The sequence below is a fragment of the Pinus tabuliformis genome, chromosome 3_2 (genome assembly GCF_031772625.1).
Source record: "Pinus tabuliformis cultivar Carrire ecotype Pingquan chromosome 3_2, CPIR1, whole genome shotgun sequence".
In the NCBI taxonomy this organism is placed as follows: domain Eukaryota; kingdom Viridiplantae; phylum Streptophyta; class Pinopsida; order Pinales; family Pinaceae; genus Pinus; species Pinus tabuliformis.
In genome coordinates, this window is record NC_142302.1 from 1,123,796,432 (window position 1) to 1,123,824,429 (window position 27,998).

General features: G+C 39.7%; 1 protein-coding gene across 2 annotated transcripts in view; it reads right to left on the reverse strand.

Annotated features, from left to right (window-relative positions):
* LOC149184629 (uncharacterized) overlaps positions 1–27,998 on the reverse strand; it is a 217,713-nt gene that overhangs the window by 126,417 nt on the left and 63,298 nt on the right. For both annotated transcript variants that reach the window (XM_089417630.1, XM_089417629.1), the window contains exons 3-4: positions 6,978–7,089; positions 6,824–6,891 (exon numbers count right to left, since the gene is read on the reverse strand). In XM_089417630.1, the coding sequence (XP_089273756.1) occupies positions 6,824–6,891; positions 6,978–7,089 (180 nt within the window). The remainder of the gene's footprint in view (positions 1–6,823; positions 6,892–6,977; positions 7,090–27,998) is intronic.

A 27,998-nucleotide genomic window follows, 5' to 3' on the forward strand; every position in this document is an offset into this window, starting at 1 on the left:
ACTAGAACAGCTAAGCATGATGATGCTCATGATAGCAAACTATAGCACGGGAAACTCGACACAGTAATCGCCTAAGTGACCCTGGACCCCAACAACATGTCTCTGATATCGAAGAGGTATGTCATCCGTCCCAGTGTCTGGGATATCCAAAGTCAACCTCTCTAGGTTGTGTTCCAGCTCTATCAAAGCCTCTATTGCATCTAGGTTAGCTACCACAATTGCTATAAGTTGCTTGCCTCGTCTGTCAAAACACCTCAGCCCTGTTGGTTAGTTTACAAATCTGATAATTTATAACAGCAGCAAAAGAGCCCTAACCAAAAAAGTCAACACTGGTCAACAAGGAAGATTTGACCCTCAACAAATCGTCAACTTCAGTCAACTTCGGCCTCCAAATAGCAAGATAAAACAACCCTCAAAACAGTCAAATTCAGCCCAGTCAAAGTCTGGTCAAACAACCCACCTACGGTCAACCCTAGCTGCAGTCAACGTTTAGCCTCGATTTCTGTGCCCAGAAATGCGGTCTGCCCAAATAGAGATAGCCCTCACAAAAACGCAGTCAAAGGAGGTCAACGCATGCTAGTCAACACTTGGTCAAACTATCCAGAAATTCGATCTCCTGAAAATTTTGGCCTCGTGAAATTTCGAACGCGTGGAGAGAGAGAGGCCCAAAAATCCATACCCAATCAATGAAGAGAGAAAGAGAAGTGTGAAGATGAGAGTGTCCAAATGAGGCTAAGTCACCTTCTATTTATATGCAACGTTGAGGATGAATAGATGTCACTGTTGGGCTTCTGAGCCTACATAAGTTTGATGGCCGACCTTGACAATTTGACCATAATCAAAATAAATTCATAACTTCATTTGTACATGTTAGAATCGGATGATCTTTCGATCAATCCTACACCTCTGAGAGAGAGGAATCCAAGAAAAAATATCAGTTGTCATAAATAAGATGACCCATGTGGAGTTTGGCCCTAGTTGCCAATTTTAACAAAATTCGACCGAGCAGAAAGGCTATATAAGGAGAGGCAATTCGACCTATTTGTCTCATTCACTCAACAAGTTCGATCTTTAAGCACGAGAGGCAAAAAAAGAGCGTGAAGTCATTGTAAGAGGACGAAGTTTGTTGGGAAGACCTAAATCAAGTTTCTCGCAATCTATATCTCAAACATGCGAAGTTTATGGGCAGTTGTTGGGGCCGAAAATCTGTCTACTACAAGTTCGAAATTTTGTTGCTGGGGTCGAAGTTCTGCTGCTAGGGGGCTGAAATTCTGGACTGAATCTACTATTGGGAAGCTGTCACTTGTAGTATCCTATCAAGATCATTTGTTGCAGGGAAGGGTTGACTTGGTGGTTGGAGGAGGTCTTTGTATAGGTCTAAGAAGTCTGGAAGCATCTCATCTTGATTTGAATCTATTGAATGAAGAGTTCTTGATTGGGTTTTCCCCTTCTAGGGGTTTTGCCCTGACTAAGCGCCTACATCTTGTGTCTGTTGTTCTTGTGATCTTCATATACATATAATTTGGTAATTGCTTGATGAAGGATAAACAAACTAAGAAGTAAAAGAAGCCAACATAATTCACAAGTAACTATCGAGAAAGAGGAATCAAACCCTAATTCACATAAGCATTGATTTCTCAACAAGAAGTTAGGTTAATGACCGGGGAGAAAACCATAAGGGGAAAACCCAACCAGATTCTTCTTCTATTAGGAATCAATTGTTCAACAGAGATATAAAGTACAATGAGAGAATGAAGAAGTTCACCCAAATCTGCAAAAGATCTCTAATAGCAGTAGTTGATGCAAACACTAAATCGGTTTGGCTCTCCAAGATTTGCTCTTGCTCTTCAAGGCTCTATCTCTCTCTCTCTCACAATCTTCCTTTAGACTCTCCAACTCTCTCTCTCTCTCTCTCTCAATATTCCTCTAGACTCTCCAACTCTCTCTCTCTCTCAATATTCCTCTAGACTCTCCAACTCTCTCTCTCTCTCAAATTCGAATTCTCCTTTCACAAACACAAGTAAGTGTGTCAAGTGAGGATGAGAGGCACAAATATAGATGAAGAGCAAGGAGGTCGAATTCATGAGGGAGTAACTCCTATGCCTTGAGGAGGACATACAAAAATAGGAGTGTAACTTATGCCATAAAGGAGAGGAGTGTAACTTATGCATTAGGAGAGAAGTGTAACTTATGCATTAAAGAGGTGTAAGAGGAATCTTTCTGTGACGAGTCATTAAAGTGTGTAAGAGAGTGTAAGAGGTGCGTAAGAGCATTAAAGAGAGATAGGAATGAATCCATTAAGAGAGAGAGAGTAACATATGTATTAATTGAGGGGAGTTACATATGACATGATTGAGTCCCATGATTGAGAGACTTGAATTTCTTTTTAATAATAATATAATAATATCATAAAGAGGATAATAGTAATAATAATAATAATATTGATGATTAAGTTAAAAATTAAACAATTGAGATTGATTAATGAGACGTTAAATGATTTTCCATCATATATATATGATTACGAATTGATGGAGAGCGATTTACTATTTTTGGAAAGTCATGGTTGCAAAGATAGACATGACTTTCTATTTTTAAAAAGTCACTCTAGAAAGGTCAAAAATGAAATTTTATTCAAGGAAATTCATTACATAGCTGCCAATTTTCAACAGAGGAGAGAGAGATATAGTTGACTTTATGTTTTGCATCTTTGACCAATGTTGACTTTTTGGGCTTGGTTTGACTTGTTTTGACTTGAGATATTGAATCTGATTTGGAGGCCAAATTCAATGGCAAGGAGGATGAAATTTTCTGGTCACTTTGACCCATGTTGACCACGGATCTACACCTAGGGTTCAACAGGGTTGACTTTGACTTTGACCAGATTTGGAGGCACTATTTTGGGACTGTTGTGACTTCACTTTGACCAAAAAGGAAGGTCACATCTTTTGACTGTTGACCGAGCTCTCCTGGAGGAAGTTTGACCATTGACATGTGCACTCGTTAGGGCATCATTTGTTGTTGTTAACTGTTGTTGACTTTGATAGAAATTGCAGATTTGACTTTGAGGCTCATCTTTTGCATATTGGTTGGTTGATGATTTGCTCTCTTGGATAGTCAAAGTTGTTGACATTTGACTCCTATTAATGAATTGGAACATTGTATCTCTTTGTTGAACCTTTGATGACAATCTAATAGAAGAAGAATTTGGGAAAGGTTTTCCCCATGTGGAGTTTTTCCCTAGTCTTTGACCAAATCTTGTGTCTCTAGTTATTGCTCTTGGTTGTCTTCTATTGTGCATTGGATTTATTGTTCTATCCACAATTTCTTATTGTTAATAGTAAACTGAATTTATTGGATAACTGAATGTTAATAGAAGAAGAATTGGAATAAGTGATTGTGCTAAGCATAGAACGCTAGAAAATTAACATGGTATCAGAGTTGAGGTGAATACGGGCCCAAGCAGACAAGAGACTAAAGCAATCACTTTTGAAGGAATCCATTTGGAAGAAGCTACTTGATTAAGATGTCTACCTCATACTTCAAGGATGCAGAGAAGTTGGGTGACTGCCTTTCAATTAGGAGGACACAAGCACAAAACTTACAAACAAAAGACACTCAACACTATAGTCAAGAAGTTAGAACACAGCTACACACAAGAGCATACTCCTAACAAATGACAACCCTATAGAATCTTTACTCCCAAACTAAACAAAAGGTAAAAAGTAGGACACTCCACTACTCCATGATGGATCAAATTGTGAATCCACCAAAGTTGCCAAGATAAGCAAGGCTCTAGTATCACTACTACAAACAATTCATTCATTAACCTTAAATATCCAGTCCAAATAGGAGAGGGGGAGGATATCTATATAGGGTAAATAAAAAATATTTGTATTTGAATAACAAGCGATGATTTACAAGACCTCTCAGATGGTATAAATACTCATTAACTAGTAAGAAGGGTCAAGGGTTATGACCATTGGTTTTATTTAATATATTATTATTATTATCACTAAACATTAAACCTTCTTAACAATTTTTATGGTAGCCATTTTTTGTTGTTTTTGTTTTGCACGTGCGTGTGTCGAAGAAACTTTTAAGATGGATGGCTTATCTTGTTGCATGTGCCATTTAAAGCATTTGTTGAACCGTTTTTGGACCTTCTTGCTCAAAAAGCATGTGGTTGGCCTAGATTGAATAATTATATTAGTCGCCATGCACCTTGATGCTTTCAGAGTGCAAATTTGGGGTTTAAAACCTTCCAAAGGCAGTTTGAGGCATTTAATGAAGTTTATTGGGGTCTGAAAACTCTCGCGTGTGCAAGAGCCCCTTACATTGTTGTACAGTTAGATACCTTTCCAATGATGCAAGAATGACCACAAACGGAGTCCATATGCAAAAGTTATGCCGCTAAAGAATTGACCTTCTTGTTTTGTCCACCACAATTCAAAAGGATGCCATGTCAACCCCATTACTCATGGAGAAGGGGCTAGCCACGTGACCATGATGAAGAACACTCTAAAAGAGTTGAGTTGTAACTCATATTGAGGGTTGAAAGGGTCAAATTTAACCCCTAGTTGGCTATCGAGTTTGATTCTATTCTAGTGTGTTCCATATTAGTGCAGAATAGTTTGAGAGTGGATACAATGAGGGCAGAAGAAAGAGAGTTTGTGTTTTATAGCAGCCTACAGGCCACAGGTCTCACTCCTTTGTATTTGCACCATTTCCCTTCAGAGAAAAAGAGAGCAGAGCAGCCTCTCCTCCCAACTAGTTCTTTCCCCAAAAGGATTTCCCATGTCATATCTTGGGTTATTGTGGTTTTGTGAGTGATTGTTCTATTTTTCCCTATTTTCCGCATTTTATGTATTGCACATGCAAAAACAGTGATTCTAAAAAAATCTAGAAATTCTAACGAAAAATAACCCTCATGATATATATTTTCGGATTTTAGTAAATCTTTATCAAATCTCAAGTGACGAACAACCCAATGAAATATCAATGGCATTTTATGGATCATATTGGTATCAAAGCAGGTTTCTTCGAGTATATTGTGGGGAGTTGTATGGGATCTAGATCGATTTAAGCCGAAAGTCATAAAACCCTAGCCATCGCCGACAAATCTATTAATAGCCCTTGAAATCCGACAGAGGAGAGATTCACAATGTTGGAGGAGCAAGTCGCAGATATCAGACATAATATGAATCTCCTTATTGTAGCTTTTACAAACAAACTTGGAATTGGAGAAAATGGAAGTTCCAACCCAGAAGTCAAATCAGAGGAAAACTCAGGGGATCGGAAAAAACCAAAGGAGGAGTCTAAGAGAACAAAAAAAGAACAACCCAGTTTGAGTCTCATGAACCATTCATAGTCCCTCTTCAAGATGGAAGCGAAGATCGACATCAAGCCATATCAAGATGAGATTGATGCTTTGAAATTAAATCATTGATTACAGCGCAACAAAACCTGAACTATGTGATGCTAAAATACTATTACATAATTAATCATAAATAGAGTTCCCTTTGGGTAGCAAAACCGGGGATTATCTCCTCTAGCATATAGAGGAAATGATAAGACATAAATCACTTTTTGGGGGTTTAATCAAAGCATTTACTACATAATTATTACATAATTTGTGCATGTGCTTCACATAGCAAATGTTACTGGAAAAGAAGATCTATTCTGAGAGTTAAAGTAAGCAGCATCTCTAGATACTTATGATCAATTTTAGATTCAAAATAATCTTCACCTCAGTATCTAATTATGGTATCACCTTGTACTATAAGTATATACTCTTATACTCTTATGTAATATGAATTGAAGTGTATGGTGTGTGTACAGTTGAGAAACTTTCTCCTCTCTTTTTCCATATTTTCCACTATGTGCTTGTATCGATAAACCTAGGGTAGTTTAATTGAGATACCCATTTAATTTCATGATTGCCAACTCAATTGTCCCCCACTTCAAAAACAACACAACGATAGAATTGCCTTCTTTTTCAACGAGGTAATGGGTTTACCATCTATACTTTTTAGATGTCTCACATGCCACAACCACAATCTAGGGGAGTAAAAAAAAAAAGCTTTCAGGTTGTGTCATATGATATGTAATATGGCTAAACATGAGAAGTCATGACCATTTCAAAGAACTGAAACTCGAGCATATGGAACTAGTAGAAAAGTTGACTACTGAGAAGATATTGTGCATAGATCCTATTTTCAGATGTCAAAGTTCATCTTAACAGAATCAACCTTGTGTCTTACATTTCAGTAAATTAAGAGCTTTACAAAAAGATGATAACATACAACAGCATTAGAGATGATTGTCATTGATATTCTTTAGTACCATTTCACGAATTGAAAAGCCAATATACATGCTATAGTCTGCTATATAAACATTTATGAAAGAATTAAGTTGTAACAGTTAACTTCAGTTCCCAATTTCTGAAATATAAAATATACTGGTTCTGCCTCTATTCTTTACAACATGAACTATAAGAAATTCTGCACAGATAGTCAGTAAATTTAGGATTTCATCCAAGAAAAAGAGCAGTCAAAGGCTATACAGACTATAGTTGTTAACAGTTATAATTCTGTTTCATAAATTTCAACTCAATGAAAACTTGCTACATGCCATAGGCTGTTTGGTGTCATTGACATTATTGAATGTTCAGGTTAGTTCAGTGATATTTACACTTTCTGAATAGGAAATAAACTGCTTCTGCCTCTGCTGTTCATAACAATAACTATGCTAAAGTATATATGAAGATATCCATTCCACCAATATTGACTTCATAAAAACTTGTAGAATCCAGCTCAGAATTTACCTCATCTGTCTGGATGGTCACTTGAATTGGCTCATACTGAGTCAAAACAGGCATCTTCAAATGGAAACCTGCAAAAAAAGAGAACAAAAAATAACTCCAAAAGAAGAAAAAAAGGACCAAGCAAGAAAAAGAGCCACATTTACACAAAGAGTACCAGGTTCAGTAATTCTCTTCGATAGAGCACCGCCTATCCAGTAAGCACCAACGTGTCCTTCTGGAACTTGGTGCAGAATACCAAAACAAGAACTGACAGCAGGAATACATATCTGCCACATACATATTAAATGCAGTCACCATATCACAATCTGTAGTATGTAAGAGGAAGAACTGGGTTTAGAAAAATGAAATCTAAAACATAAAAATGGAATACAAGAGTATTCGCTCGAGAAAAATGGCCTCCCAGCAGTTCACAGCAAGCTGGAAATTATTAATATCAGAAATTGCATGCACAATGGCAGAGAATACAGAGCAGAAAAATATAATAGAACCATTTAAACTTAATGTCTATTCCAAAGGATGTGAGTCATTTATATAGCCTCAATGAAAGTGAATGTCTGTTTCATATTTCCAACATCATTAAGTCATGACAACTTCACTTTACAACACAGCTTTCTTATAAAGTTCCTAAAATTCATATGACCATGGTTTCATTGGCTGCTACAATGGGTTGGTGTTAATTTTAGGTATGTTCTATGCTTAGAGCAATTTATTTCAATTTTCACAGTTAGCTCCATATCTTTTCCAGATTAGCAATCACATCAGCATTAAAGTAAACTGCAGATAGAACATAAACATAAATCGCAGAAGACAAGCCAAGACAAGAGGACACAATATGTGGCGCTAGCCAAGGACAAACCCCAATGTGGGGAAACCCTTGATCAATTCTTCTTATATGTTCTTCAATAGTTCAGCAGAGTGAGAGATAGTACGATTACAACAGAAGTCAACACTTTGACTTATCTAGATAAAAGCATAGATCATCTCTAAGAAGATGATACATGAGATCAGTTGAAGACAAGCTGCTTCAACTAATTCTCCAAGGTGACTCCTTCACCTATCGTTGTGCTGCATTTCGTCATCATGCTGCACCTCACCGCGCTGCACCATGCTGCACCCATCATCACTATGTTGCATCTCATCACGCTTCATTAATAATGACTGTACCCATCACTGTACTGCTTTATGTGCCATTGCTGCACCATGTTGCCATCCTGACCTATGTGTTGGCTGCACCTTGCTTGCTTGTTGTCCCTTGCTTGCTTGTTGTCCCTAGCATGCTTGTAGTCCTTAGCATGCTTGTTGTTGTATGCTAGTTGTCCCTTGCATGCTAGCTGTAACATTGCATGCTTGGTGTATTTGCTGCTACGTACCATACAACTGTCCCAATGTTAGTTAGCTAACCCTTGCATGTTGCTCTCCTTCGGAGACAGATGCTCCAGGTGTTTCGACAGTTCTGGCAATTCCGGCAGTTCCGGTTGTTCCCAACAGTTCCGGCTGTTCCCGGCAGTTCCAGTTGTTCCCAACAGTTCCGGTTGTTCCCGGCAGTTGGGGTTGTTCCCAATAGTTCCGGCTGTTCCAACAGTTCCGGCATTTCCGGCTTTTCCAACTATTCCAACTTTTCCGGCTTTTCCGGCTTTTCCGGTAGTTCCGTCTTTTCTGGCAATTCCAACATTTCCGGCTTTTCCGGCTTTTCTGGATTTTTCGGCAGTTCCGGCTTTTCCAGCAGTTCCGACTTTTCCGGCAATTCCGGCTTTTCCGACAGTTCCGACTTTTCCGCCATTTCCGGTTTTTCCGGCTTTTCCGACGTTCTGCCCTCTGGATCAAGGCAACATTATTCCTTAGGATCTCTCCTCCTACTAAAACCCAAATACAAGTAGAGAGAGGAAGAGATCCCAAGTGTGTTGAAATGACTTGAAGGCCACCTCTATTTATACTAAAACGTTGAGCACATGTGGGGTTTATTTGGTTGTTGGCCGTCATTGACGAATTGTCTTATAACACAAATAAATTCATAACTCCATGAATACTTATCGGAATCGGATGATTTTTAGATCAATCCTACACCTCTTGATGAGAGGGATCCAAGAAAAATATCAACTGCCATAAATAAGATGACCCACATGGAGTTTGGCCCTAGTTGCCAATTTTAACACTCCCTCTCAACTAGGGAGAACTCCATCCATATGTCCGACTGTACTATCTCTGCCATCAGTGCCCTGCACTACTCTGATCTGCTCTGATCTGCTGAGCTCTACTCTGCTCTGATCTACTGAGCTCTACTCTGCTCTGCTTTTCTCTGCTCTACTGAACCATGAAGAAGAAGAACTGATCGAGAATGTCTCATACCATTCTCTACTGACCCGAAGTCAGTTTCATCTGAAGAGAGTGTGTCACATCACTCTTACTTACCCGAAGTCAGTTTTATTGATCCCAAATCAATATCACAAGAGAGTGTCTCAAACCACTCATATTGATCCCAGATCAATGTCACAAGAGAGTGTCTCAAACCACTCATACTGATCCCAGATCAGTTTCATCGATCCCAGATCAATGGAGGTCATCCTAGCATAGGGAGTATAGTAGATACAGCGATGCATCCATCAATAGTACTATTATGGTCCCTATCCTCATTTCCCTGCTCATTGATCAGATGAGAGGTACTTCCCATGAGTCCCAGACTGCATGGGTAGGATGCCTCAACAGGAGAACTAATCATCCTTTCCACAGGAGAACGAATCATCCCGTCAGTGGATGCCACAGAGAACTAATCATCCTGGCCCACAGGAGAACTAATCATCCTGTTCCACAGTCGCCATGGAGAACAAATCATCCTGGCCCACAGGAGAACTAATCATCCTGTTCCATAGTCGCCACGGAGAACAAATCATGCTAGCCACAGGAGAAATAATCATCCTGTTCCATAGTTGCCACGGGAAAACTAATCATCCCGGCCCACAGGAGAACTAATCATCCCGGCCCACAGAAGAACTAATCATCCTGTTCATAGCGCACCACCAGGGGAGGGTGAGTCGCCCTGTGGTCATATGTTGCTCCAATAAGTACCCCAAGCCCCCTAGAGCTCCCAGAGCTCAATGCATGCAACATGCAAGACCCTTATAAAAAAGTCTCTCAATGACTCCAGGTCGTTCGGGAAAGTCACAGATTTGACCTTTCCCCGGGGCTTTGACAATATGTTTGTGACCTGTACATCAGTCTCAATGCGATGGAGCCTCCTTGCTCATCGACTTACCATATCCCAGATAAGGCAGTGTCTGGTGTCTATCTGCTGGAGCAACCATCGAATACGGGATTCCTCAATAATCGAATCCCACCTCTGGTTGTCACAGAGAATCACAGAGGTATTCATCATGTGTACAAACAGCTCACTTAAGAGCTTTTGCAACCATGAAACTTCACACGAGATCACACTCGTAGCTATGTATTCAGTCTCAGCGGTGCTTATAGCAACCGACCTCTGCTTCCTGCTCATCCATGATATCGAAGCAGAATCCAAAGAGAACCAGCACTTAGAAGTGCTCTAGTGATCCTCCACACTGCCTACCCAGCCAGCATTTGAATAATCATGCAGTTTCATATTTCTGGCAGTGTATCTCAATCCATGAGAGATTGTGCCACGAAGATATCTCAGAAGATTCTTGGCACCAATCCAGTGAGGCTCAACCAAATATGAGCTCACCATGCTAACTGCAAAACATATGTCCGGACAGAAGTTCACCAAGAACATCAACGCGAATGAGTTTATGAAACTCAGAGGCATTTCCCAAATCTGGTCTGACATCACTACCATATAACTTCTGAAAGTTAAGATCCTCGAGGTAGTCACAGGCTTGCAGTTTATCATTCCACATCCGGAATCCAACTCCCTCTTACTTCTGCAAATGAGAGGGTCAGCACCTGTCAGAAATAGGTTGTCCTCATAAGGTGTCGGTATGAGAGGTCTATCATCCACAACCTTCGGGTAATGGTTTGGATCAGATTCACTCCTAGTGAATCTTAGCTTCATCAGACAGTTATCAATCCTCTCATACTACACCCGGGGTGTTTTGCTTCAAGCCATAGAGGGCTTTCTTTCACATGTATACACGAGATTCCCAATCATGAATCTCAAACCCCTCGGGTTGCTCCAAATCTGTGGCCCTGCTGCATGAGGGGAATGGTCCCCTTATAAGATTTTCCTTCGGTACATCTCAGACATGTACCTTCATGCTCTACCTGAATTCAGACATCCCTATCACCATTTGACTCAATCAGGTAGGGCCCCATAGGTAGACCCCCGGTGTTATAGATGCGATATGTCAATTGACATGATCCCCAATGGACCATCCTGCAACTTGATACAAATTGCCAACCCTGAACCCATGAGAAAAAACATCTTTGAAAATTATATTTTTTAACACGTACCTTTCCATCGATGAATGCCACCCTGAAACCTTTGACTTCCATTTCCGAGATGGACACTAGGTTCTTCTTGCGATCAGGTACTTAAAAGAGATTCTGTAAATGAATCGAGTTACTCTTATTCAATTGAGAGTTAACATTCCCTACACCCTTTCCGGGATAGGTGGCATCGACTCCAAGTATAATCCCAAGATCGTTTCCATCTCTACCAAATTAGAGAGTGCACCTATCTATCCGATGAAGTGCCTTGAAGCACTACAATCTATAAGCCAGATTCCCAAAGAATCTGAAGGAGAGGGCCAATACAAGATAACGCTTCTTTATCTTATCAGAAACAACATTTGATTCTTCATACCTGGGGTTCCTTGCTTTCTATGAAGAGTCGGCCATTTCCTTGATGACCTGCATTACCTGTCATTCCTTTGATCATTGAAGATGTCCCTGGAATGATTGTTATCATCATCAAGATATGTGTTCCTGCCATTCGGACACTCCTTCGCATAATGGTCGAACTAGTTATCTGCCTTTCCTTCCACCATGAGATCCGATCTTCCAATGAAGTGATCTTTAGGTAGGCCATATTCCACTGCGCCATTCTGATAATATTCTCTGCTTCGACTTCACCCTTGGTGAATTTGAAGAGGTATGAGGAATCCGCTGATCCTTTTGTCCTTTCCCAACTGTCTTCGGTGATTGCTCTTTCACTCTTGCTTGGGCATTGTCTTCACCTCAGCTCTGATACCATGTTAATTTTACGTATGTTCTATGCTTAGAGAAATTTATTTCAATTTTCACAGTTAGCTCCATATCTTTTCCAAATTAGCAATCACATCAGCATTAAAGTAAACTGCAAATAGAACATAAACATAAATCGCAGAAGACAAGCCAAGACAAGAGGACACAAGATGTGGCGCTAGCTAGGGATAAACCTCAATGTGGGGAAACCCTTGATCAATTCTTCTTATATGTTCTTCAATAGTTCAGCACAAAGAGAGAGAGAGATAGTACGATTACAACAAAAGTCAACACTTTGACTTATCTAGATAAGAGCATAGATCATCTCTAAGAAGATGATACATGAGATCAATTGAAGACATGTTGCTTCAACTAATTCTCCAAGGTGACTCCTTCACCTATCATTATGTTGCATTTCGTCATCATGTTGCACCTCACTGCGTTGCACCATGTTGCACCCATCATTACTATGCTGCATCTCATCACGCTTCATTAATCATGACTGTACCCATCACTGTACTGCATTATGTGCCATTGTTGCACCATGTTGCCATCCTGACCTATATGTTGGCTACACCTTGCTTGCTTGTTGTCCCTTGCTTTCTTGTTGTCCCTAGCATGCTTGTTGTCCTTAGCATGCTTGTTGTTGCATGCTAGTTGTCCCTTGCATGCTAGTTGTAACATTGCATGCTTGGTGTATTTGCTGCTAAGTACCATACAATTGCCCCAATGTATGTTAGTTGTCCCTTGCATGCTGCTCTCCTCCGAAGACAGATGCTCTGGCTGTTTCTGCAGTTCTGGCAGTTCTGGCTGTTCCCGGCAATTCCGGTTGTTCCCGGCAATTCCGGTTGTTCCCGGCTTTTCTGGCAGTTCAAGCTTTTCCGGCTTTTCCAGCTTTTCCGACATTTCCAGCTTTTCCGGCATTTCCGGCTTTTCCGGCAGTTCCGACTTTTCTGGCTTTTCTGGCTTTTCCGGCTTTTTCGGCAGTTCCAGCTTTTCCAGTATTTTCGACTTTTTGCCCTCTGGATCAGGGCAACGTTATTCCTTAGGATCTCTCCTGCTACTAAAACCCAAAGACAAGTAAAGAGAGGAAGAGATCCCACGTGTGTTAAATGACTTGAAGGCCACCTCTATTTATACTAAAACGTTGAGCACATGTGGGGTTTATTTTGTTGTCGGCCGACCTTGACGAATTGTCTTATAACGCAAATAAATTCATAAATCCATGAATACTTATCGGAATCGGATGATCTTTAGATCAATCTTACACCTCTCGATGAGAGGGATCTAAGAAAAATATCAGCTGCCATAAATAAGATGACCTACATTGAGTTTGGCCCTAGTTGCCAATTTACACAGTTGGAATATCCATCAAATGGATGTGAAGACGGCATTATGAATGGGACCATTGATGAGGAAGTGTATATCGAACAACCTGAAGGCTTTGAAGTTAATAACAGGGACTCTCATGTTTGCAAACTTAAGAAGGCCCTATATGGTTTGAAGCAAGCACCTAGGGCATGGTATGCAACGATGGATGCATATCTACTTGGAATTGGGCTCGTGAAGAGTTATGTTGATCCAAATCTCTACATCAACGTCGTGAATGATGAGTCTGTCATTATTCTACTATATGTGAATGATTTATTCCTCACAGGTGTGGAGCGAACAATTCAAGAATGCAAGGAGATGTTGGCAGCGAAATTTGACATGAAGGATCTAGCACTAATGCACTATTACTTGCGTCTAGAAGTATGGCAGACCCCTAGGGAGATATATTTGGGGCAAGGAAGGTACATCATCAAGTTGTTGCAGAAATTCAGGATGATGGATTCCAAGCCAATGACTACTCCTATGATCACCAATCTCAAGAAATTGAGGGACTCTGACTCTAGTCTTGTGGATCCTACCTCTTATCGATAGTTGGTGGGTTCCCTAATGTATCTGGTAAATACTAGGCCAGATATATGTTTTGCAGTAAACATTCTTAGTCATATTCGGTTGGAGCCTCGTCATGATCATTAGATAGCGAACAAACATATATTGAGGTATCTTCATGGCACTATATATCACTTCCTAAAGTATGATAGTAAGGAAGTCAAGCTAATTGGCTTCACAGATTCTGATTGGGGTGGCAGTGAGACCGATGGAAGGAGCACTACCGGAAGATATTTTAGTCTGGGAGCTATTATGATCTCATGGATGAGTAGGAAGCAAGATCTCGTTGCTTTAAGTATTGTTGAGGCAGAATATGTGGTTGCGTGTGAAGTAGGAAAGGAGGTTGTTTAGTTAAGGAAGCTTCTGACAGATTTGTTCGAAAAGTCTCTTGGTCCAACTGTGATTAATTGTGACAATCAAAGTTGTATCAAGATGTTTGGAGATCCCGTGTTTCATTCTAAAACGAAACATATCAACAATAAGTTCCACTTTATTAGGAACCTAGTGCAGGATGGGATCGTGAAGTTGCAGTATGTCTAAACAGATGAACATGTAGCAGACATACTAACAAAGGCTCTTCCTAATTAGAAGTTTGAATATCTAAGGAACATGCTTGGTTTAGTAGATATTGTTGACTGTAATGATGATAAGAGATTGGAAGAGATTTGTTGAGGTTTTGCGAATGAAGCATTACCTGGGAGGACATCTAGCCGACACTTTGTGTTGATGTCTAGGTCCCAAAGTAGGAAAGATGGCATGGGTCGTAGAGCTCTGACCATGGATATGCACCTAGGTCCCTGGGTTGGTGGTTAGCAAGTAAGCTTCATGGTACCTAGAGAGGTTGAAAGCTTGAGTCCACCTTATTCCCACTCGGATAGATTTCCCTGGTCAGGAATCTAGTTTGTGGCATTGCGGTGCCTAAATTGATGAGAGACCAATGGATAGATTGCCTTGGTCAAGAATCTAGTCCATGGCATTGCGGTGCCTAAAGTTCTTCATTGTTCATATAGTTTGAGATCTTCCATTGTATTTGTATATTATGAATACCTCCCTAGTTAAGAGGGAGTGTTGGAAAATGTAACTAGGTTCAGTCTTCATTAATGTATTTGAGTCATCATAAAATGTACTTGTCAAAAGAATAAAGAAAAGAATTTTTATTATTGTATCAATGACTTATTAAAGCATGGGTTTCATGCTTGGGTCATCATTATATTAGTCAAAGTCCCCATTGTGGACTCCTAGGATTAATATTGAGTTTATAGAGTCATTGTACATTCAAAGAGACCCTTCTTGGGCTTTTGAATCATGTAAAAAGGTTTACTATTAAGTCAAATATGATTTATGTAACCTCTACATCAAGTCGTCCTAGAAGAGATCAAGACGGCCTAAGGACATCAATTCTACCTCACTGGGAGCCTATAAATAGAAGCAACTCGAATTCATTTCGAGCATCTCATCTCAAGCTAGTTCGATATCTCTAAGGAAGTTGGAGAAGTGCGAAGTGGGTCTAAGGAAGCAAAGGAATTGCGAGTTGGGTGAAATCCAAGGAGAAGAAGAAAATCGACGTTTTGGTGCCTCTCTCTCTGTTTCGTGCCCTAGTTTGGGAGATAGAAGTTTTCCAAGTTCTGTTGTTGCCTGATGCGGGACGCTGCTGCATAGTCGAAGTTGCTGGGAAGGAAGTGTTGCTGGAAAGAGGTCGAAGATCTGGGAGGCTGACTTGGTGTGGAGGGAAGGTGTAGTCTTTGTCTAGGGTGAAGGGTCTCAAAGAATACTATTGAAAGGAAGAGAATTTTGACTGGGTTTTCCCCTCAAGGGGGGTTTTGCCCTGGCATAGTGCCTACATCTTGTGTCTCTTGTTTTGTGATCTTCATACACACATGATATGGTAATTGCTTGATGAAAGATAAGATAATAAAGAAGTAACAGAAGCCAACATAACTCACAAGTAATTATCAAGTAAGGAGAATCAAACCCTAATCTATTTGCATTGACTTTCCAACAAGGAGAACTCCTCAAACTTCTCTGCAAAGTCATTCACTGCAACTAAAGCTGCCACTGGACTTGCTTATCCATTCTTCACTTTCTTCTTGTTAAGGCATTGACCAGCATAGTGACCATACTGATTACAAGCAAAGCATCGAACCTTTGCTCGTGTCCTTCTCCTTAGAAGTGGATCCCCTAGTGCCCTTCATCTTTCCTTTGCCTTTTCCCTTTGCTACAAGGGCTACATTCTCTTCATCTCCCTCATTCTGATGGTTACCACTCTTTGCATTTCTTCTTGTTTCTTCCTAAATGAAATCATCCCACAACCTTGTCTAGTTGGGAAGATTCTCTCGAGCCACTATTCCATCAATGAAAGTATCCCACTCCTTGGTGAAGCATTTTAAGGCTATCCGCACCAACTATGCATCTGAGATGACTTTCCCTACAGCCAACTCGTCTTTTACCTAAGTCATACTAGTAAGGTAAGAGGCCACACTTTCTCCTTTGGCCATCTATACATTGTGCGGCTTGTCTTTGGGAACCATCTTTCTATTTTCATTCATTGCTTCATATAAATTCTTCTAAGTATCCCACATCTCTTTGGTTGTCTACTTCTCAACCAAATGAGGGATAAGGTGATCTCTAACTACATCTAGAATGATCTTTGGTGCTTTAGCCTCATTCACTTCATGAATGTCTAATGCAATAGGATAGGATGAGGGAACAAGAACAACAGTGTTGTCGAACCTCCATAGTTTGTTTTCCCTGAGAACAACACCTATTCTGACCTTCCATTGTAAATAGTCAGACACCACATCCAACCAGTCCTCATATCTGATGTTGGAAGCCATCTTCTCCAAATATCCAACAAAAAACAAACGGACAGTTTTTCACTCCACTTGAAAACTTGCAGATCACTATGTCTACAACCTTACTATCTTAGAAAGAAATAATGTGTCCACTATCCTTTCAAAGCCCCAGCTCTGATACCAGGTAGAAAAATCTTACAAAATCACTTACTTTTCATTCAATGATTTTGTCAAACACTTAGTAGTGAATGATTTCTAACTTCAATAAAATTTCCAAAGTCACTTCACACTTAACTTTGATATTATAAGCAGAAATACTATACTAAGTAACTTTGCAGTGGAAAGAACAACATTAGACAACATTAAAATACATAGTGATTTTAGGGTCAAGCCCGGGGGAAAACCCAAAGAAAGATATTTTATTAAGGACAATCTTCAAAAAAATTACAGCAGTAATGAAACAATATTAAATGCATTTGTTCACCTCGATTCTAGTGCCAAATACTAATCTGAAAATCTGTTGAAAAGTACAGTCTATACAGTACTAAATGGCCTGCTGTATGTACCACTGAAATGCTACAAATCTACCTTGAAAATTGTGCAGTTGTGCTGCCTCAAACTATGTGCCATCTTTGCATGAATCCCAATGCAATCTATAACAACACTCCTTGATTTTTGTGCAGATCTGATTGTACAGTATAAACAGGTACAGTACGGCCTCCTCAAGTACACTTCAGTGTCTTCTCTTTTTCTAGAGTGCAGCACCCTTTCTTGGTTTTTGTGCCTTCTTTCTCCTTGGATTTCACACCCAATATGTCTCTCTCTACAGATTTCATTCCTTTTCCTCTCTTTCCCTCATACACTCATTAAAATACTCGTTAATGAGCCTCACATGTGAATCACTCACATGAAGAATGTCTTCTTCCCTCTAAAAGTATTTTTGTACTTTACCTCTCTTGAGTCTTGACTTAACCCTAACCTCTCTAACTAACTTTTTCAATGGCTATGATTTAATTAGATCTAGGGCCCACATTTAACCTCTCATATTAAATACACTTTAATATACATTAGATCCACTTTAATATACATTAAATCCACTTTAAGTCACATGCTTAAATACACTTTAAGTTATAAAGTACAAAAGTCTATTTATTAACATAAACCCACGTTATATCATAAAGTACATCTAGACAGACAACATTGTCCCCCCATGATAGACATCAAACCATGGAGGACTGACTAAGCTACTACTTTTCAACACTCCCTCTCAGCGAGGGAGGTCCTTCCACCATGAGGATCTCTTTGCAAACCCATCACACTGTCTGTTGTAGAAGCTCCCCCTGACTCTAGAGCTAGTCTTGCTACCTGTCCTGGTCCTCAAACTAGAGAGACCTATGCTAGTCTCCTATGCTCCAAGAAGACTCCTCTCTCCCACCCAGAGCATTCTCCTCTATCATCTCAAACCATAACGGACTCCTAACTGAGCTAGATGTATTCTCTCCTCCAACTGCCTCTAGAACTACCACTAAACACGAGATCTAACTGGCTAACCATCCACAGGATGACTTGCTAGCTCGTACATCCTGCCCACACAGATGCCAATAACTTGTGATGCATCTTTACTCCCATCGGCTAAATCACCACCTGACCATCACATTGTCTGTCGTAGAAGCTCCCCCTAACTCTAGAGCTAGTCCTACTACCTGTCCTGGTCCTCAAACTAGGAAACCTATGCCAGTTTCCTATGCTCCAAGAAGACTCCTCTCATCCACCCTGAGCATTCTCCTCTGTCATCTCAAACCATGACGGACTCCTAACTGAGCTAGATGTATCCTCTCCTCGAGCTGCCTCTAGAACTACCACTAAACACGAGATCTTATCGGCTCACCATCCACAGGATGACTTGCCAACTTGTACATCCTGTCCACACAGATGCCAATAACTTGTGATGCATCTTTACTCTCTCCCATCAGCTAAAACACCACCTGACCATCGCAAAATAGGATAGCATATCCCTCATCCTCCAAAGCTGCCACGAGCAAAAGATTTGCTTGCAACTTTGGTACCCACAACACGTGGTCACCTTCCAAATATCCTCCTAACTACAACTAGAACCTCACGTATCCAATCCCCCTCACTGCATGTGTGGTGTGCACACTACTGTCAACACGTATGTCTAAGTCGATACATGTAATACTTAGGAGCATAGCTCTAGTTCCTGTCATGTGGTACGATGCCCCGCTATCCACAAACCAAACTCCAGTGTTTTCACACTCAGCGACACTACTACTCAAAAGATGAGATACCAAGGAGAACTCGACCTTCTTTGCAAAGTCATTCATTGCAGTCGAAGTTGCCATTAAACTTGCTTCTCCCTTCTTCCCTTTCTTCTTGTTAGGACACTAACCAGCATAGTGACCATACTAATTACAAGCAAATCACTAGACCTTTCTCTAGTCCTCCTTAGAAGTGGATCCCCCACTCCCCTTCCTCTTTCCTTTGCCTTTGCGCTTTGCTACAAGGGTTGCATTCTCTTCATCTCCCTCATTTTGAAGGCTACCACTCTTTGCATTTCTTCTTGTTTCTTCCTGAATGAAATCATCCAATAACCTTGTCTAGTTGGGAAGATTCTATCGAGCCACTATTCCATCAATGAAAGTATCTAACTCGTTGGTGAAGCCTTTTTAACACTATTCGCACCAACTTTGAGTTTGAGATGACTTACCCTACAACTGCCAACTCATCTTTTACTTAAGTCATTCTAGTAAGGTAAAAGGCCACACTCTCCCCTTTGGCCATCTTTACATTGTGCAGGTTGTCTTTGAGAGCCATCTTTCAATTTTCATTCTTTGCTTCATATAAATTCTTCAGAGTATCCCACATCTTTTTGGTTGTTTGCTTCTCAGCCAAATGAGGGATAAGGTGATCTCTAACTCCATCCATAATGATCTTGTATGTTTTAGCCTCATTTTTTGAAAATTGGCAGCTCATGGATGAATTTCCTTAAATAGAAATTTCTAACAATTCTAGAGTGACTTTCTAAAATTAGAAAGTCATGTCTAGCATCTCAAGCATGACTTTCCAAAAATAGTAAATCACCTTGTATCAATTGGTAATCAAGTATAGTTTATGGAAAATCACTTATCATTAATCAATCTTAATAGTTCAATTTTGACTTAATCATCAATATTATCATTACCTTATTACTATCCTTATGATACTATGATATTATTATTAAAAGGAATTTCAAGGCACCTTTCCCTCTCAATCATTTCATTCTCCTCTCTCCTTGATGAACCACAAGGTCCTACGTTACTCTCTCTCTCTTAACGGATTTGTTGCACTCTTCTTACACTCTCTTACACTCATTAAAGACATGTCATAAAAGATTCCTCTTGAACATTCTTTAATGCATATGTTACAATCTCTCCATAAATGCATAAGTTACAAAGGCATGCATACCTCTCTTTAAATGGCATTCTTTACCCTCTCTCCTTAATGCCATGAGTTATTCTTCCTAAAAGGGCATGAGTTACACTCCTCAAAGCATGCAAGATTCCTCCATTTAAGGCATGTCCATAATGGCTTAAGTTACTCTTCCCTATTTGGCATACAAGTTACTCTAAGTCATGTTCCTCCTTTATGGCATGAATTCGTTGCTCCTCCTATATATATGTGCCTCATATCTTCTCCCCTCACTACTTGTGCATTGTGAAAGAAGGATTCAAACTTGAGAGAGAGACTTGAAGAAGATTGTGAGCGAGAAAGACTTGGAGGATAAGAAAAGAACTTGAAGGTTGATTCAATGTCTGCATCAGCTGCTACTACCAGTGATCCTCATGCTACAGCTTGTTTAGATATGGGTGAACTTACTTATTCTCTTGATCTCTCATTGAGCTTTGTATCTCTGCTGAACAATTGATATCTAATAGAAGAAGAATTTGGTTGTGGTTTCCCCTTGTGTGCTTTGCCCTAGTTATTGGACATAAATTCTTTGTGTCTCATTCTACTCTTGGCTATCTTCTATTGGGCATTTGTTTTATGTTCTATCTACAATTGCTTAACTAATATTGCAGCATAAAGAAGTTTCGTAATAAGTGATTGTTACAGCATAGAACATTTGATTTTCAACATGGTATCAGAGCTTTGGTGAAGACAAGCCCAAGAAGATAAGAGTTGTCACTCTTTTATTTTCTGTTGAAATATCACTTGCTGCTCCTTCTATTCACTGTTGAAGTATCACTTGTTGCTCCTATTTACTGTTGAAATATCACTTGCTGCTCCTATTTACTATTGAAATATCACTTGTTGCTCCTTCTACTTCTTATTGAAATATCACTTGTTGCTCCTTCTACTTGCTACTGAAATTTGTTTGACTAGATCAAGATGTCTTCTTCTTACTTCAAGAATGAAGAGAAGTTGAATGATGCTTCGAATTTTGGTCCATGGAAGGCACGATTGGATATTACTCTTGAAGAACATCATATACTGGAATATGTTAAAGGTGATGTAGCAGAACCACTACAAAAATTTGAATGTTGCTATCAAGACTAGATGCAAGAAAAGAGAAGTCAAGGCTAAAAAGATTATCCTTTATTCTCTTGGAGACCATCTCACCACATGTGTCTCCAACTTGAAGAAATATAAGGAAATGTATGACAAGTTGATTGGGATGTATCAAGTAAACAAATTGAGTCAAATCCTTGCTCTGAAGAATCAATTCAAGGACATTAAGATGAACAAAGGAGAGACCATTCAAGCATACTTCATGAGGATTTCAAAATCAACGATCAGTTGTCAATTGTTGGTGAAATTGTATCTGATAAAGAGTCGGTGTTGATTATGCTTGGAGGTCTTTCTCCTACTTCGGAGACTTTAATTACTACCATCAGCAACAATGATAAGTTTCCCACATTTGATGAGTTCCTAGGAAAGTGCAACCAAGAAGAGGCCAGAATTATTTCTTCCCAAGCATGAAGAGGGAGAACCTACTGCCTTTGTTGTCCAAGGCAAGAAGCAGAAAGGAAGAAAAGGTCATCACTTTTCAAGAAATCCTACTCCCAAATCCAACAGTTCCTATAAATGAAATAGGGACTTATCAAAAGTTCAATGTTACAACTGCCATAAGCATGGCCACTATGCCCATGATTGTCCTGAAAACAGAAGAGCACCAAGATCTAACTTCAACAATCATAACAACAACTTCAGATCTAATTATAGAAGAAGAAGAAAAGCTCCTATTGTTCATTAAGAAAGCTATCGTTCTTCTAAGACTTCAAGGAACCCAAGGTATGATAATAATGCAGTTGAGACACAATCAGAGTACTTTCTTGTTTCTGCTCTTTCTAGTTCCTCTCCTGCAAATTCTTGTGATAGTTGGTTGGTTGATAGTGGTGCTTCAAGGCACTTTATTGGTTATAAAGAAGTTCTCTCAAATCTAGTTGAGAGGGAGACGGATTTGAAAATCATACTTGGAGATAACTCTATATATCCTATAAAGGTATCTGATTTTGTTTATTTTCATTCGGATCAAGGTAAAACTATATCTCTTCAAGAAGTTTTGTATGGACCTCGTTTGAAAAAGAATCTTGTATCTATCTCTGCCTTAGAGATAAAGGAATGAAAGTTGTTTTCACAAATGGAAAAGTTCTCACCTGGCCAGTAAAATCTAGCATGGGAGATCCCTTCACTATGGGATCGAAATTTGAAGGTCTTTACAAAGTCAATGGAAGACCAATCCATGCGTTGATTCATGACAACAATCATCAATGTGAACTTTGGCACCAAAGGTTCACTCATCTGCACTATAAGGCATTGCCTCATGTGAGAAAGATGGTTTCTACAATGTCGGAGATTATAGTGGATCATGATGGGGTCTACCAAGGGTGCGCGAGTGAAAGCATGTAAAGGGATCATTCCCTTCAAACAAAAGCAAAACCAGTGAGGTACTTCATCTTATATATTCTGATTTATGTGGACCTATCACTATAACTTCTCTTGGTGGCTACTTGTATATTATAATCTTTGTGGATGATTTTTCTCATAAAACATGGATTTTCTTTTTGAAAAACAGAGGTCAAGCATTTAACATGTTCAAAGACTTCAAAGCTCTGGTAGAAAAACAAACTGGAAAGCAAATCAAAATCTTCAAATCTGACAATAACAGACAGTTCACTTCAAATGATTTCATTGACTTCTACAAAGAAGTTGAAATCAAGAAAGAGACCATCATACTATATAACCCAGAACAAAATGGTGTGGCCGAAAGAAAGAACGAAACTATCATGGAGGTAGTCAAAGCTATGTTGCATGATCAGAAGCTACCAAAGTTTCTATGGGGGGGAGTTGCTAACATTGTTGTCTATGTCCAAAATAGATCTCCACACCGAGCCTTAAACAAGAAGACTCCTTAAGAAGTCTTCATTGGTGAAAAGCCCAAGGTTGGGCACTTGAGGATCTTTGGTTGTCCTGTCTATTTTCATGGGCCAAAGGAAAAGAGGAACAAGCTGGAGTAGTGTTGCCCGAACCCCCCCCCAGGATCCAAACCAGGAAACACGTCTTGTACGGATCCGTGGGGGATCCATTGTCGGATTCGCGGTTCGAAATTTCAAAACCGCGGATCGGGTCGGCGAAGACAATACCTGGAAATTCAAAACCGCGTCGGCCCGATCCGTAGTTCCATATTTCCGAACCGCGAATCCGACGACAGATCCTTCCCGGATCCGCAGTGGATCGGGCACAGATCCGTACGGATCCCAAGCAGATCCGAAGTGATACGGGCGGTTCCACAGGGTTCTAAATATTTTTTTTATTTTTTCTTTGACTTAAGTTGGGCCGGGCTTCTTGGACACTCCCAAGGTGCTCCCTTGATGCTCCTTAGATGCTTCCTAAATGCTCCCTCATGGTAATGTTAAATTCTTAGTAAAAGTGACATTCTCCTTTATTTTTCATTTTCATCCTTTTACTTAAATTTTTAACATTACCATGAAATGACTCGAGATGCTCCAGAGTGGTTCCAGCCTCATTGGACTTCATATGGAGAAAATAAAATTTCATATCCTATTCAAAATTCAGCAGACTTAACAGTTTTTCAAGAACTCAGGATCAATAGGATTGTGGCATTTCATTAGATTATATCATGTATGAGGATATGTGATTAGCATTGAATCAAGAGCACCAAGCCCTATATGTACACTAGAGTTGGTGGTGTTAACTTTTGAACTCCTTTGTCATGCCCTTAGCAAATAATTACCTTTCAATCAAGTCAAAATCATTGATCAAGCATGTTAAGCTTTTTCTACCATATTTCAAGGCTTGGATTAGGTAGTTTGATCAAAATTGAGCAATGTTGACTAATGTCCTTAGACAATCGAGGTAGAGGAAAAGGCTAGACAAGAGGAGAAGAATCTTGATTCTAGATGGTTGATGCATCTAAATGGTTGATGCTCGAATAATTAATCATTAATGTACAATGGATGTCATATCTATCTTGATTTATGTACAAATATGCATGCTTCCATATCTTCTACAACTATTTTGGTATTTTGGATGTTTTTTTAATATAAATGCAAAATATATATATATAGTAGACACTTCGCTTCCTATATTTTTGGGAAATGATGCTTCCGCATCCCCCCTTCGTGCAACATTGAGCTGAAAGCTTTAGGTAAGAAAGGTACGTGCCTGGTCAAAGAACTATAGAGTTTAGCAGGGATGTAACATTTGATGAAGATGCAGGTCTTGGAAAGGCAAGAGACACTCCTCATCCTGCTAATGTTGAAAGTCAGGATAATGCCTTAGATGCTCAAGAAGATCTTGAGCCTGAGCCTGATCTTGCTGATGAACCCATGGAGCACATGGACCCCTTGGACCCTCCTCCATGCGATCCTCCTTCTAGAAAGAGACCATTATGGCTTAATGACACTCTACAAGATGTTAATAGACATGTTGCCCCCAGAGGAACCTTTAGAGAAAGCAAGAAACCATATCAGTTCCAAGGATACATTCATGAGCAAGCTGAACCATGCACTTTCAAAGAAGCAGTGCAAAATCAAGTATGGAAAGATGCAATGGCTGAAGAATATGAGTCCATCATACATAATGATGTATGGGAAGTAGTTCCAAGACCCCAAGGTAAGTCTATTGTGACTTCTAAATAGTTGTACAAAATTAAACATGGTGCAAATGGCAATATTGAAAAATATAAAGCTAGATTTGCAGCTAGAGGTTTCTCTCAAAAAGAGGGAGTAGACTATGATGATATTTTTTCACTTGTTGCTCGATATACTACCATCCAATCTATTGTGGCTCTAGCTGCTAGCCAGGGATGGACTCTTCACCAAATGGATGTGAAAACTACTTTTCTACATGGCTTCCTCAAGGAAGAAGTATTTGTGGAGCAACCACAAGGCTTTGAAGTGCATGACAAGAAAACTCATGTTTGTAAATTGAAGAAAGCTCTCTATGGATTGAAGCAAGCCCCAAGAGCTTGGTATGCCCGCATTGATAGCTTCTTAATGAAGCTTGAATTTACCAAAATCAATGTTGATCCAAATCTCTACTTCAAGACGATCCAAGGTATGCCTTTGATTTTGATATTATATGTTGATGACTTATTGTTCACAGGTGGAGAACCTCTTAACCTCCAATGTAAGAGGGAGTTAGCTTCTGAAGTTGAAATGAAAGATCTTCATTTGAAGCACTACTTTCTGGGCCTAGAGGTATGGCAGAGACCTAGTGAGATTTCCTTTCTCAGGGAAAATATGTTGTCAAGCTTCTAGAAAGATTTGGTATGACAAAATGTAAGTCCATGAACACACCAATGGAAATTAATTTCAAAAAGTTATGTGGTGAAGCAGCAGGACTTGATTTGGCTAATCCTTCCGAGTATAGACAATTAATTGGGGCACTGATGTTCTTAGTGAACACTAGACCGGACATATGTTTTGCGGTCAATACTCTGAGCCAATATATGATTAAGCCATCACATGCACACTAGATTGTTGCAAAGCATGCGCTGAGATACTTGCATGGGACCATCAAACTTGGATTGAGATATACAACCAAAAATGTGAAACTAAATGGCTACTTTGATGATGATTGGGCTAGTAACTCTGCTGACTGAAAGAGCACATCTGGATGTTGCTTTAGCTTGGGATCTGCCATGATATCTTGGATGAGCAGAAAACAGAAGTCTGTAGCCCTTAGCACGGCTGAAGTCGAGTACATTGTTGCTAGCATGGCTAGTTGTGAGGCAGTATGGTTGAGGAAGCTCTTTGGAGAGTTGTTTGGGCATGTACTAGATATGACAATAATATACTATGACAATAAAAGTGGGATTTGAATTGCAAAAAATTTTGTGTTTCATGACAAGTCTAAGCACATTGAGATCAAATATCACCATATTCGGGATATGGTGCAGAGAAGAGCAGTGAGGCTCCATCATATTGCAATTGATGATCAGATAGTTGACATACTTACCAAGCAAGGTTGCACGAAACGGGGAAGCGGATACGAGTTTCCGAAACGGGAAGCGATACAAAATGCGACCTCCCCAAATTTTGGAAACAAGGAAACGCGATATATATATATATATATATATATATATATATATATGTGTGTGTGCAATCATAAAGCATAAATGATACATTATAATTTATTACATTTAAACATTAAGATTAAATTTACATCACATTTACTCATGAATGATCACATAATGAAAATAAAAATATCGGAATATCCAAAAGCAACCTTTATTATATATCCAAATCTCAAAATCAGCGTTTATTTATATTAATATATGAGGCTGCAAGTACAATAAAGACTATAAGGCTACAAGAACTATAGAGACAAAAGACTAATCCTCATCATAACAATCCTCATCAAAAATAGAAGCAGTACAATGCTCAACAGTGGATGGTGGTGCTGAAGAAGATGATGTGCCAATTCAACTTCCAGACTCGGCCTCAATATTCAGGGCAGCGAGAGAGAGATCCAAATCAGGATTTTCTACATCCACATCCCATTCTTTAGAAGGACCATTGTTGTATTCTGGACCCCTACGAGATGCAAGGCGAAGGTTGGAGTGCACATAAACAAGATCCTCTACCTTCTGTGAGCCCAACCTATTGCACTTCACAGAATGAATAAAACCATAAGTGCTCCAATTCCTTTCTGCTGATGAAGAGCTTGCCACTTGTGAAAGAATACGAATGGCAAGGTTTTGCAAATGTACACCATTTGCTCCATGACAAATCCACCACCTAACCGGATTCATGGTGCTTCTCTCCTCCAACGCTGATATATCTGCATAGTCATCTATTCCTGCAGCAAAACTGGCAAATTCCTCCTTTACCTCCCTATGTAGATGAGAAGGAAACATTCTCATAAGGGCCTTTTTCACCCCATTAGCCACCTCTCTATCTTTATGGGGTGCCTTCCTCTTCCCATTGCTTTGAGCAATAAGCTCCTCATCATAAAATTTGGGGTTCAAAGCATGTGCTAAAGTGTGCAATGGAGTGTTGAAATTGTTCCACCTATCAACAATGATTTTCTTGATCAAACCAGCAAAATGATCATCAACAAACAAAAGTTTTGGAGACTCTTGCGAAATGATTTCCATAGTTTTCTCAACCATGGAATCCATGCCATCATATACCTCTCCTAAGAAAGGTTGGTCAGTGTCAGCACTCCGGAGAAGCTCAAATGCAGGGGTTGTGAACTTAGCAAGAAATCTACCTTGCTCCACCAATCCTCATCAAGGCACAATCTACGAACCATAGATCCTCGCTCTGAATCTGCTTGTCTCCACTCAATCCAAAGTTGACTCACCACCATAGAAACTAATGCATGCTTAACCTCAACAAGGCCGTGCAACATCAGGAAGTTTGAGGCATATCTTGTCTCAACAACTTTTAACAACTCCAATTTGGAGTACTCTCGAAATATGGCCTGAGATTGATGGTGGTTGGTGATGAATTTGACAATCTCCCTTGCTTCCCCTGTGAGTTCCTTTATCTAGGAAACTTTGTTGTCGATCTCCTCTAAGATCAGATTCAGATTATGGACAATGCATGGTGTCCAAAAGATGTGGTCATACCTCCCCTCAATAATTAAACCTGCAGCTTTGCAAACTAGTGCATTATCCGTGATAACTTGCACCAGCTGGTTAGGCCCTATTTGTTCAATAGCTTTTATAATAACATCAGCAATGAACTGTGCATCTTTCACCTCTCCTGAGCAGTCTTCTGCCTTGATAAACATTGCTCCTTTGGGGGAAGTGGCAATGATAT